The sequence below is a fragment of the Lacerta agilis genome, chromosome 5 (assembly GCF_009819535.1).
Source record: "Lacerta agilis isolate rLacAgi1 chromosome 5, rLacAgi1.pri, whole genome shotgun sequence".
Classification (NCBI taxonomy): domain Eukaryota; kingdom Metazoa; phylum Chordata; class Lepidosauria; order Squamata; family Lacertidae; genus Lacerta; species Lacerta agilis.
Genome location: NC_046316.1, coordinates 63,367,317 through 63,380,928, shown reverse-complemented (window position 1 = coordinate 63,380,928; position 13,612 = coordinate 63,367,317). Strand labels below are relative to the sequence as shown.

Sequence of the window (13,612 nt, the reverse complement as noted above, 5' to 3'; positions counted from 1 at the left end):
TCAGAAGAGATAGCATGTATAGTCGTTTTAAAATGTTAAGTCTTTGGTGGTAGTTGTTACAGTTCAATAACAGGTGTTGGAAATGCAAAAGTCAGTTTTTAGCATCACCTGAAGAAGTGTGCATGCACACGAAAGAACAAACTTAGTTGGTCTCTAAGGTGCTACTGGAAGGATTTTTAATATATATTTTTTATTTAGTTTTGACTATGGCAGACCAACATGGCTACCTACCTGTAACTGCAAAACTACTTTTAAGTATTAGTGACTTGTTCCTCAGTTTTGACTTCATGTGCTCTTTTTCATCATTTGCATACTAGCATTTAAGTTGCTAGAAATGCTCGATTTTCATCAGTTGTGTGGGTCTAGAGACATCTACAGTGCCCATGCAGCATATATAAGCCTCCAGCATGGCTCAGCAGAAATATTTCCCAGGTTAAACGGGGAAATAGCAGTAGTGCCCTCTAGTGTTGAAGTCCACACTTGCTAAAGTTGAGCATTAAATTCATATAATGCACATTAGTTGCTAGCAAGGAGAGAGTTCATGCTGTTCTAGCTTCATGCCATTTGGACATGCAGTATAGAAATAGGCACAACTGTCTTGGCGTTATATGCATAACTTGTAAACAGCGGTTCTCGACCTTTATCCAAAGGGCCGTGGTGGCAAAAAGTTCTACATTGAGCTAAAGGAGATTATGGAAAGGGACCCCTTGTCTCAGCTCTGTGAAAATGAAATGGATCTCATTTGGACTTTACGGTATGACTGTCGTGAAAACTTCCCACAATCCCTGCCAAAGCTGTTGCTCTCTGTCAAATGGAACAAACTTGAAGATGTTGCTCAGGTAAGAGGAAAAAGAAATACCTGTGCAGCAATAATAGTAATGCCAGGGGCAGAATGTGAGCAATTTTATTTGCGTAGCAGTGTGGGAGATTTTATTTTAATTGCCATTAACTGCCCATCAGTGAAACCAACTGCCATTAAATGGACCTTGGTTTTTCTTAAGTCTTCTAAGGTGCCACAACATTCTTCCTTGTTTTTAGTGGACTTTGCATGGCTACATCTCTGCACCTTCTTTGTCAGCGGTGCTTGATCTGAAGAAGAGATTGTTTACCTACTGTTATAGGGTCAACCTAATGTGAACAAGGCACTGACTCAGGGATGGGTGCCTGTGGTTTTCCTGATTGATGAACTCACACCAGCCCAAGTCAGCCTGGCCCAACCATCAGGGGTGATCAGAGTTGCAATCCACCAGCTCTGGAAGGCTACAAGTTCTCCAGCCCTGCTCTTAACTACTAAAGCTTGCATTTTGCCAATTTGGGCTTGCCAGCTCCTTTGGAAATGCTACACACATACTAATTCCCTATATACAGATTTCCAAACAAGCATGGATTTTGTGGGTCAGTATCACCTGTCTGGTATTCCAACGTACAGTATAGTAATTGTGCCACTTTATAGAAGATAAACAAGCATTGCACACAAGTAGCAGTGACTATTCCTGACTCCACTTCTGAAATCCAGGACTAGCATCTTTCTGACACTAAACAGAAGCTTCTCAGGCTCCGCCTGTCTGCCTTTGAGGAAGCCCCCCACCCCTCCGACTCCCCTAAGGTGGGGAGGAAGAAACAGCTGAGATAAATTCCAGAGTCAGGCATCATGATATATCAGCATATCACAGTATTTAGCTGTTGATACATCACAAGATGGAAAACCAGATATTACCCGGGCCAGGCCTAATGTCCACAGTTAATTAGTCCTAAGCAGATAACCTGGATCAATGCAAAAGACAGACCCTCACGTTCCACATGTGGACAGCAGGTTGATGCATATGAGAGTTTGTCATATAAAACTAGCCAGTACCCCAGGTTTTTTAGAATCTGTAATTAATTCTTCAGGGTTGAACTTGTTGTTGTTGTTCAGTCGTTCAGTCGTGTAAACAGGTAATCAATGAAGCAGAAGGGTTGAACTAAATTGAACTAAATTGCCTGCCTCCGTCACAGTCAAGATCAGACAACTATACTAAATGAATGTCAAGTGCCAACACATCATAGAAGGAGCTCCAGATAATTCTAAGTGTCTTATCTGATGCCACATCCAATTTGTTGCCCTCTCCACAAACACCTCCTTTGCCCATTTTTCCTCTGGTGCTTCATCAGCCATACTCGGATATTTGTGCTTGTTCTGTTCTGCCCTCTGGTGGGTGGTTGTGCTGCTGCTGCTGCTGCTAGAAAAGCAATGCCAGCTATTCCCAGCCCGTTTTCCCCCCCCCAATTGTGGGGGAAGGCATTTACACCTAGATGAAAATAGAAATGCACCCCCTGAATTACAGCTTTCTCTAAAGTCGGGGGTGGGGGTGGGGAAGGGTACCTGTGATTTATGCTATGTAGTTGTTGAACACACTTCACCTTCCTTCCTCAGAAAATCTGCCTATGAATATTCTTAAACAAGTATCTATTTAGTCTTGCTTAGTTATGTGTGTGTTTATTTTCCTAAACAGCTTCAGGCTCTTCTCCAGATATGGTCCAAGCTGCCTCCCAGAGAAGCATTAGAGTTACTGGATTTCAATTATCCAGATCAATATGTAAGAGAATATGCAGTAGGCTGTTTAAGGCAGATGAGGTGAGTTTCCTGGCAACTTTTATTTCAACAGCTAACTCAAAGAATTAAAATGCAGCCACAATGAAAAGACTCAGTGACTTTCACCCTGCATGAAATAAATCTTACAAATTAAGGAGCAGACAGCCTCTTCAGTGTCCAGCTGTGGGCTAGGCTGCAATCCCAGTTTACCGATCATATCAGTGGAACTGGAGTGGGTGGTCCTCCTTTGGGAAGTGCTGTCCAGTTGAGACAGAAGAAGGCTTCCTTTGGTATCTGGGTCAAAAGCCTTAAGGAAAGCAGATGGGTTTTTAAAGGTTCGCCTAGAAGTTAAGTTAAGTTTCCAGTTAAGTTTCACACATTACTTAACTGGAGAACTGCTTTGCAAAATTCAGAGAAGTGCAGATTTTGAAGGGTGACAAAGCTTCAGTTTGTGCATTGTTTCAGAAAGTGTGGATTTGGTAGGTTCGTCTTTAAATGTGAATTGAATCCCTTTTCCCTCCTCCATACCTATGTATGTCACTGATGTCCTCTGTCTACAGTCCTATCCAAACATCTGGGAATAAGCTCCACTGAAAATTGTGAAATATACTTTTGAGTAAGCATGCTTAAGTTTGCCATTTGTACATCCAATTTGCTCATGGATGTTAAAAACTCTGTATTTTCAAGAAGCTTCTTGAAAATTTCTTGTTGTTTTTTAATTATCTACTTAAAATCTTCATGGGCTTAATGCCATTTTTGCTCCAGGAAAGAAATGGGATATTATCAGTTGCTATGCTACTATTTTCCTTGACTTCTCAAGAGTACTGGATGTGATATACAACATTTTTGTATTATTTTCAAGGCTAAATTGTTAACAACGTATTTTGACTTCAGTAAAATGTAAACAAGGTGATTTGCTCTGTCAGGCTGGTCTAGACTTGTGTAATAAACCAGTACTTCTGATAGAGTTGTTCTTAGATTTCTTTGAATTCATTCTAGGTATATTCATTATTAACCCCTTAATGCGATCAAATAATTGAATGCCTATGTAAATTTTTTTTTGGGGGGGGTGACTTTTCATTTGACATACTTTTCAGGAGAGCAGTTTTAGTTGCTGTACAACATGTTAATTTGTTTGGACATTATTATTATTTTTTGCTGGGCTGTAAGTAGGAGAAGAACCCCTTAAGTTACAGTGAACTATTTGGTAGTTCAGAAGTGTTTTATTTTATCACTTGTAATAGTCATTCTTTTTCACAAATAAATGAATGAATAATGTTTCCTCCTTAGATTAAAAAAGCAAACAAACAACCCATTACTTCAAATTTCATTTCAAACCCAAACAGCTGCAGACTAGCTTTTCTTTTTTTAAAGATGTGGTAAGCACAGGAAAGCCAGAAAGCAGTTACTGAACTTGCCTGATGATCTTTAAGACAAATTCATATGACTGACATTGAATACTTTGTACATCTATCAGAGATATCTGCTATGAATGATAATAAATGTTGCTGCTGTTGTAATCCTTCTGGTTCCTATCCTCTGCGTTTATTCACTGCACATCATCCATTTGCTTCATACCTGTATATCATGAACATGTTTCTAATCGGATGCATTTCATGTTGAGAATTTCCCTCCTGTTCATTTAATGCATCTTCCCACAACTAAGCTAGTTTCTTGGATTTTCTTTATCTTCTTCCAGTGATGAAGAACTTTCTCAGTATCTTCTGCAGCTTGTGCAAGTATTGAAATATGAACCTTTTCTCGACTGTGCTCTCTCCAGGTTCCTGCTAGAGAAAGCTCTGGCAAATAGGAGGATAGGACAGGTGCTGTTTTGGCATTTGAGGTAAGGCTTGCTCATCTATTGACATGCACACGTATAAATTATATCTCTTCCACAGAAATCCTGTAGCAATTTACTGATACCATGATTTTGGTGTCCTTGAGACTAGTCTCACCCTCCCTTCATTTATATGTTCTGTCAGAAAAACTGGAAAATGAAGACTCCCCTGTTCTGAGACCAAGTTTCTTAGCCCTAATAGATGTGATGAGAAACTCTTAAGGCTGAGCTCATGCCTCAGGCACCAAAAGGGATCTAGATTAAGCTTCTAGCAAGGGTGTAGGAAAATTTGTAAACCGTTTTCAGGCTGTTTTGTTTGCTTGCTTGCTTTTTTTTACAATTAAGTAGCATATAAATTCTACGAAATAAAAGCAAAAATATCTAAAACTCCACCTAACTCCTGCCTTTAGATTAACTTCCTTCTTGCCACCTTTTGGCATGTTCTCTGCCTTCAAAGAAGAAACAGTCCTAGCCTGTCTATGTAAAATCAGAGGTGCTATTTAGGGAAGTTTTTAATCTGTGACATTTTAATGTATTTTAATATTTGTTGGAAGCCACCCAGAGTGGCTTGGGGGACCTAGCCAGATGGGCGGGGTACAAATAAATTAATAATAATAATAATAATAATAATAATAATAATAATAATGAGAAGGATACGGTCTGCCATGTGGGAGGGAGAGTGCTTGAGATTTCCCTTCCAGCTATGTTCTTCCCCAGTCGTCTCACTGCCACATTGAACAGCAGTGAGGAAGGACTTCAGAAGGATGGTAGGTGCTGCTGTGGCACTGTAACCCATCAGAAACCCATCTCTCTGGCAAGGCTCCAAGCATGCATTCCTCCTACTACAAAATAAGCTAACAATGTAGAAGAGAAGTCAGGGGAAACCCTCCCACATGGGAAGGTGCCTGCCAAAACCTTTGACTCCCGTGCTGTTTCCTGTATTTTTTACTGACTTCATGACAAGACTCATGTCTACTCATTTTTATTCCTTTTAGTGAGGTATGATTTGAGAGTTCAGAATGCTTAACTTGGAGCATGGGATGGACAGCTGTTTTGCAAAGGAGTTGAGGTCACAGTTGTATCATGCTGTCCCAAATGAAAGGGTACATGCTCACTTGACTTTGAATTTCTCCATTTTTAAAACACTGACGTGATATTGTTACATCCCTCATACAACTCCCTAATTATGTAGAATGACTGCGAGAGACGTATTTATACATGGAGGGTTTTTTAATCTTTTCTTGTAGATCAGAAGTGCACATACCTGCCATTTCAGTGCAGTTTGGTGTGATACTTGAAGCTTACTGCCGTGGAAGCATTGCTCACATGAAAGTACTTTCCAGACAGGTATTGCTTGTTTTGAATCCTTACCTTCAAGTCACTCCTGGAGATGCGATGATGGTCCAGGTTGCACATCGCAGGAACAGTTTACTATGTACATGGAGAATGCTCCCACTTCACTGTCCCCCTATCCTGGCTCAGACAAACCATGATACTAAGCCATTAACAAAGTATGGCTTAATATTGTGGTTTCAGGCCATAACTCTAAGACAGGGATTATGGTTTGTTGTGTCTGCTCATCCTAGGAGAGGAGCCATCTCTATGTTCATAGAAAACCATTAACTATGGTATACTGAGACATGCAAATGCTGCCTGTGAATAGGAATGAGATGAGCAGAGAGAGGATAGATGGATACTATGATGTATAAACAGATGTCCTGGACATAATCTGGAATTTTAGCAGTTAATCTGATAAATCTGATTCTGCCCTTTTTGAGTTAGGCTTAAACACCACCTAGCATAGTAGTGGTAATCTTTGCATGCATTTAATTTGCAGTTTTAAAAAAGCGCTGGTCTTTGCTAATGAAATAATTTTGAAAATGGTGCTATTTATAGTTGATTTGTAGGTTGGCAAAAATTTAGATGTGTGTGGTTTTTCCCTGTGCAACCATAGTTACTTGAATTCAGCAGCTCTAATGGAATCTGCATTGCAAAAGAAAATCATTTAGCTTGGGAGTATTGAAAATGGTTTTTTTTCTTACAAATGTGTTTGAATGAGCTCCTAGAAGGGAATGGGAGTCTTAAGCATATTTCAGCAATGATAGGCTTTGGGGCTGTGACATTTCTGTGCACTTTAGAGGAGGAAGTGCATGTCAGTGCAATCAAAGAAGGGGCGAAAAAAATTCCCAACTGTGCAAACACGGAAGAAATACAAAGTAGAAATACTTCAAAAAGTTCCTGTTTGTACAGCACAGGTTGCATTATGTTCCCTTGTTGCTGATGTTTGCACAGCTCCTGGAATTGTGGAAATTAGGGAGCTTTGGGTTTTGACAGATGGCTGACCTGACAGGTCTCCACTGCCTCTCTTCTGTAATCAAACTCCATACAGCTTCCACAGCATCCTGCCAGGCATAAATCAGCTTATCTGTAAGAAAGTTTCAGCCCTTAAACTGTGCCTGGTGCATTAAGGTAATTTTTACAGCAAAGAAACAACTGTACATTTGAAAGTGAATCAGTGCTGGTGGGGAGGAACCTACGTAGCCTCCTATCCCAAACTTAGTTCACTTAATAATAAGGGAATTGATCTATGTTGGAGCTGCAGAGAGGTGCACAACACTTTTGCAGTGTTAACAATTATTTTCAAGGCATCCCAGCTGCTTCCTACTAGAAACTCCCAACAGTAAGTAGATAACAGTTGAAGATAATTGAGAGAAACAGCAAAGCAGAAGTTGCAGTGGGATCTGTGTTTGTGACCGACGTTTGCGAAAAACAGAGCCTCTATTTTGGCTTGGATTTAGCATGTAAGCATGGGTTTTGAAGGTACAAGGGCAGAGAGAAATAGCTAAGGATGGGGAGTCTTGTGATCACATTGAAACAATCAGGTATACATCTGAATAAATGGAATGAGTAAAATATTTTTCTGGTGACCCTGACAGACGAGATGACAGAAACATTAAGCTTTTTTTTTTTTGGATCTAGGTAGTTAAGGATCCTTTTCACATTAAAAAAAAAAGCACCTGTGTGGATGCTGCTTTTTCACAGCTTTATCCCATGGTGCTAACTTTGCACCAGATGGGCAGTGCAGATAATGGGGGCCCTGTCGATGTCATTGCTGCCCAGTCAGAATCGAGGGTGGCAGTCAGATAATGCAGTGTTTTCTGCGAGATTGATCCCTTCCGTTTTGATTGACTTAGACTTTGACCTCACAGAGATTTAGAAGTTAAAATCTATTCTGCAAATTTATTTCAGGTTGAAGCATTGAATAAGATGAAGACTTTGAATAGTATAATAAAACTGAATGCTGTGAAACAAAGCAGAGCCAAAGGAAAAGATGCAATGCACACCTGTTTAAAACAAAGGACCTACAAAGAAGCCCTTTCCAATCTCCAGTCCCCTCTGAATCCTTCCGTTTTGCTTTCAGAACTGTAGTAAGTGAAGTGGTCGCTTGCTTTTATGTACGCTGTAGCTCTTAGGTGGAAGCAGGCAGGCAGAAGGCTCTTGCTCTTTGACTTCTGTTGGCTGCGTTGCTCAGCAGACTTGTTGGCACACAAGGCGGCATGTCTTCATGTGGCTGACATACTCCCTCCCGCTTTGACCTGGCTATGTAAGCAAATCTCTGGCTTCCTAAGGTTAAGATGCCTGCTTTGGTTTGGACTAAAGATTTTTGTGATTGACCTTTCGTACTTAAAATGTGTTCTTACAATACCTCGAATAATCATGTGCCACCTTCAAGTCAGCAATCAGCGACTGACAAAAAGATATAACAAATTATCAGAAAACCTACCAGTTTAAGGCTATCTCATGTTGGCACAAGCTCCACAAAGCCTGAAAATGCGAAGCTAAGGCTGATGCCCTGACAGACGTTCTCTGCATTCAGCAAGGTCACACATTTTCCTTTGCACCCACACTTCTCCTTGGTCTTTCAGACCCTAATCCAGATAGGTAGAATATGTGTGTGTGTAAAAAAAATGAAATATGTTTTCTAAGTTAATATAGACACTTATTTCCTTCCCTTGGTAGCTGCCAGATAGAGATCCAAGATCTATGGGTTTCAGTGTGGAATTCAATGCATCACTAAGGAGGTTATTCCATCCATGCAAGCTTTTCTGCTTGCCTGACGGAACAAACTCCTGTCTCCTCCCCGACATGCCATTCTGGAGGTTCTCCCGGCCCTCTAGAGTTGATTTAGGAAAGTGGGGAAACAGGGGAACTCTGTTTATGCTAGCAGGAGCCCTTGTGCTGTCTTCCACTAGTGGAGCAGGTTAGTTGAGTCCCTATATACCCTATATATGTAGCATACCCTATATACATAGCATGCCAACTTGCCAGTGTACCTCATACTGTAGCAGCAAAATGAAAGTTTTTAAAGGCATTTGTCCAAGTTGCAGTGTTCTATTACTGAGTTATCTTCAGAGTTATTTTTACCCTGCTACGTTTAGGGGGGGGGGGGTTGTTCATTTCCCTTTTTAAGTCACTAACATTACTTATTACACTTTGGCCTAGTGTGGAGAAATGTAAATACATGGACTCTAAAATGAAGCCCTTGTGGATCGTATACAACAATAAAGTGTTTGGTGGAGATCTGGTAGGGATCATCTTTAAAAATGGAGATGGTGAGTAAACAAAACAGCTCCCCCCCCTTACTGCTATTATCTTAATTGTGCTACTGTTACCACAGAATTTTGACACTGTAATCCCTTAGTTTTGTTAAGTGAAAGAGCACTGGATAAATTCTATCATTTCGGTGCTGTTTGTACCACAATGCATTCTGGGAAGAAGAGGGTTTATTCATGGCTCCATTTAACTTCACCACTGTAATTAAGGCAGGGGTCGGGGGACCTGTGGCTTTCTAGATATTTCTGGACTACAGCTTCCATCATATAGCTCCCATTATTCTTCACCATTAACCATGGTGGGTGTGGCTGATTTAACATCCAGAAGGCCAAAGGTTCTCCATCCCTGAAGTAGAGGTTTGAACAAATCTCCTTGAAATTAATTTGTGTTCGTTGCAATGTACATAACACTGTTGGTCTTTAATTCAAATTTCTTAGTAGCAGCTACTTGATAAAATCATGCCTTCCTATTTTGCAGATCTACGGCAAGACATGTTAACACTTCAGATGTTACGCCTGATGGATTTACTTTGGAAAGAGGCTGGTCTAGATCTTCGGTGAGAGTGCCTGCAGTTACTAGATTTTCTGTGTTCTTGCCAAGCTCTTGCTTTTCAGAGATGTATAATTAGACTATGAACATGTTGGGCACTACATACAAATGGCAAAGAGTCTGCTTCAGATGGCTGCACTTTTTATATTATTCATTTTTAACTTCTTGGTAGGGGGTGATATTAGACCTATGGTATGTTTGATTTATTGTCTGATTCTATATTCTTGTGTTAGTTTTGGCAGTGCAAATAACATTTGGGTCCTGAGCTGTGTATGGCTTTATTCAGATTCATTGCTGGCCACTTTGCTATAGGGAAGTTGTGAACTGGGTTCCTCTCATCTCCAGCAGCATCTCAGCTGCTTGAGTGCTGCATGGCAGAGCCGTCTGTGACTACTCCTTCTCCTCCTGGAGCCTTCCATGCATTGTAGGTGTTTTTGTATGATACCATGATTTGTGCTGTCAATATTCAGTCGCTAGCAAAACCATTGTGGGACACCTTGTATATTGCAAAGATATCTAGGAGGCAGTACATCTCTATGCACAGTAACAAGTTCTATCCCTCTCTAGGATCGCTTTAAGTTACAGCTGAGCCACAGTTGCAAAGAAAGCACACTTAGCAACAAAATGGGGTGAAGACGCTACCCCTGGTAAATGGAACAATTGCAAATACGAGTCAACTTGATTCACCTAATAAACAAAATAAATAAGTAAATGTCAGATTACATACAAAAGTTTAAACAAAATGCATGCGCACATCTTGAATCCTGCTCTTCAAATTTAGTGGTTTCCACTTTTTCCACTGGCAGTCACTTCCCTCTCCAAATCACTGTTTTATTTACTTACTAAAATATTTGCATTCTGTTTTAAAACATAAAACCCAAACCAATCAAATTAACATTAAAAACACACATGTAAAGAACCCAATATATGAGTTTTGGGGAAGAGCCCTGCAACTTTCAGAAGGGATCCTAAAAGTACCCTGAAACTGCAAACATAACCCTGAAGTCAACCTTTGCTTGACTTCAGAATAGCCCCAACAGAAAAGAGCCCTGAATAAGCATCTCCCAGAAGGGAATTGCAGAGCTTCAGTGCCATTGTAAAAAGGACCTATCATGGGCAGCAGTCTGAAGGGGTTTGGACTAGAGAATAGGGAGAGAGAGCTGGATGAGAAGTCTATTTGGTTCCCTGCTCCTGCACGAAACTGTGGTTCTTAACATTACATGAGAATAAACAATGTGGCTTCCAAACCCTCTGAAGTGCTTCTGTTGGCCATTTGTCACATGCATGGTCCCTTGTCTCCTGGACCAGAGTGTCTTACATAGGAGTATTGTTGTGCCGTAAGTTAATAGGAGTCTATTTGCTTATTTTACTTGCTACTGTGCACATTGTTTTACAAGGCTAGGAAGCGTATTCTTGACACACCAGATGGTGATCTTGAGCTCATATCTGAAATATTTTTTGTAGGAGTTGAACAAACAGAATGAGCTTCAGACACACAGCAATAGCCCACGCAGATAAGAGCGGCAGTTGTAAAGCAGTGACCCATCAGGCAAATATGCTATTCACGAGGAGGTTCTCTTTAATTATGTCTCTGGTATCAGAAGAATTTAAATATAGATTATTTCAGGAAGTTTATTTGCTTCCATCAGGGTAAACAAATGAGTGTTCATTTTCTCTGAAGTTATATATTGATTTACCATCTCTTTTGGTAACAGGAAAAATATTTGGAGATATTTTTCTTCCAAATAAGCAGCTTGAATTTTGCTAAGAGTTAGAGTAAGGTCTCCCTATCTGGCATATGTCAAACAATAAAAATGAGAAAGTTGAGCAATTGTTTTGCATTTGCTGCCTCCCTAATGCAGGGTGGAGCTTATAAATCTCGCCCACATACTTTGTTGGCAATCAGCACTGAGTTTGGAAGAGTTATTTGAAATGATTTCTCTGATTCACGCTTATCTGAGGCTGTCTTAAGGAAATGGAGTAGGATGAGGCAGTGCAAAGGTTGCTTTTTAAATCTTCCAGGAAATGTTTTACCAGCTGTTATACTAAGTGTCTTATGTGTCAATCTTTTTTTCCAAATAATGTTAGGTTTTTGTTTTGTTTTTTGTTTTTTTAAAGGAATGGTAGGCTAAATGAGCCGAGATAAACTCCATCAGAAATCCTTGTGCTTATTTTTATACCCCCATTTAATTGCAATGTTGGAGTCTGTAAGAGGAGTTTAGCTTAGCCAAAACCTACAGGAGCGACTGAATACCTTTTTATCTAGGTTGGAGAAAATGGGGCACAGTCTGCTTCTGCTCAGACCAACGTCACCCAGCCATAGAGACTTCTGCTGGATTCCTCAGCTGCCACCCCAGCAGATGTTTGTCCAGGCTTTTCTCGGGGGGGGGGGGAGTTGGGGAGGGTAGTCCTCATTAGCAATACATCTACATTATATTGGTATCCTCCAGATTTTTTTTTTACTATAGCTGCCATGAGCCAGCCAACATGCCCTATTGTTTGGGGGTGGTGGTAGTTGTACTCTGAGAATATCTGAAGGGCCCAGGTTGGAGAAGGTTGGTCTAACATAGGCATCCCCAAACGAGGCCCACCAGATGTTTTGGGACTACAACTCCCATCATCCCTAGCTAACAGGACCAGCGGTCAAGGATGATGGGGATTGTAGTCCCAAAACATCTGGAGGGCCACGTTTGGGGGTGCCTGGTCTGAGACAATGACTGTGTTGAAGCCCTGTTCTCCATAGAGAGGGAAGCAGAGAGCAGAATGACCAGGCCTGCCTCTGAAGATTGGAACTGTGGAGTTTTACAATCTGCTGAGAAAGTGGCATACTGCTGAGAAAGTGAATTCTCTGCCTGGGAAGCTCTGGTGCTTAAGTATTCCCCTCCAAAGAAAAAAACAAAACACAAATTAGGAAACTAAAGAGTCTGCCGAATAATGTCATCCTCAATGTATATTCTCATTCTCATACTTTTGTTCAGTATCCTGCTGCATTATCAAAAGAGGTCACTGCGAGGAGGGACAGGATTCTTGTGACTCAGTCTCCAAATGCTTGGAGCTCACTTTGCTAATACCTCCTAATAGCATTGGTGATGGCTATGCACCCTTTCACACAAATGGAGACAAGGTGATCTTACCTGGCTTTCCCTGCCTTCAGTTCCTTGGTCTGGCACTACCATATCTGCTTTCGGTCCAGTTTTGACAGTGATGTCTATAAAGTGGTTACAGATGTATGTCATCAGACTAACTCTAATTAATAGGGTAAAAGGTAAAGGGGACCAGGTTGCACTGTGGTCTAAACCACTGAGCCTCTTGGGCTTGCTGATCAGAAGGTCGGTGATTCAAATCCACGCAACAGGGTGAGCTGTTGCTTTGTCCCAACTTCTGCCAACCTATCTGTTTGAAAACACACCAGTGACAGTAGATAAATAGGTACCACTGCAGCAGGAAGGTAAACGATGTTTCCATGTGCTCTGGCTTCCGTCACAGTGTTCCATTGTGCCTGAAGTAGCTTAGTCATACTGCCACATAACCCAGAAAGCTGTCTGTGGACAAACGTTGGCTCTCTTGGCCTGAAGCAAGATGAGCACCGCAACCCCATTGTCACTTTTGACTGGGCTTAACCATCCAGGGGTCGATTACCTTTACCTTTAATTAATAGGGTTGCCAATTTTTCCTTTAAATATATTCATTCTATGCTTTCAACCATTGCCCCAAAGGCAGATATTCAGCACATATTGTTCTGTTAGCATGGAGGTGGAAGTGGCAGGTTAAAGCTTTACCTGTTGAATTTCTGCCTGCCATGTAGCCATTAAAGGATTGATCTCCTGTTAAGGAAAAAGGGACAACACTAATAATGAGCAATAAGTTTCCTTTTTATTGTTAAAAATGTGGCATGGCTATGGAAAGGAAATATTTATGGAACAAATAAAAGTGGGCAAAAGGACACCAAATCGGGGAAGAATGATACAGACAGTGGTAAATATAATACATTTAATGGGTTCTAGGGTGCTCCAATAACCAGGCCTTTGGGAAATGGCAAG

At 40.9% G+C, this 13,612-nt stretch overlaps 1 protein-coding gene across 3 annotated transcripts in view; it reads left to right on the top strand.

Moving 5' to 3' along the window:
- Nucleotides 1–13,612, top strand: part of PIK3CB (phosphatidylinositol-4,5-bisphosphate 3-kinase catalytic subunit beta) — a 74,981-nt gene that overhangs the window by 51,961 nt on the left and 9,408 nt on the right. For all 3 annotated transcript variants that reach the window (XM_033150231.1, XM_033150229.1, XM_033150230.1), the window contains exons 13-19: nt 651–839; nt 2,493–2,614; nt 4,272–4,415; nt 5,657–5,756; nt 7,659–7,837; nt 8,913–9,022; nt 9,501–9,579. In XM_033150231.1, the coding sequence (XP_033006122.1) occupies nt 651–839; nt 2,493–2,614; nt 4,272–4,415; nt 5,657–5,756; nt 7,659–7,837; nt 8,913–9,022; nt 9,501–9,579 (923 nt within the window). The remainder of the gene's footprint in view (nt 1–650; nt 840–2,492; nt 2,615–4,271; nt 4,416–5,656; nt 5,757–7,658; nt 7,838–8,912; nt 9,023–9,500; nt 9,580–13,612) is intronic.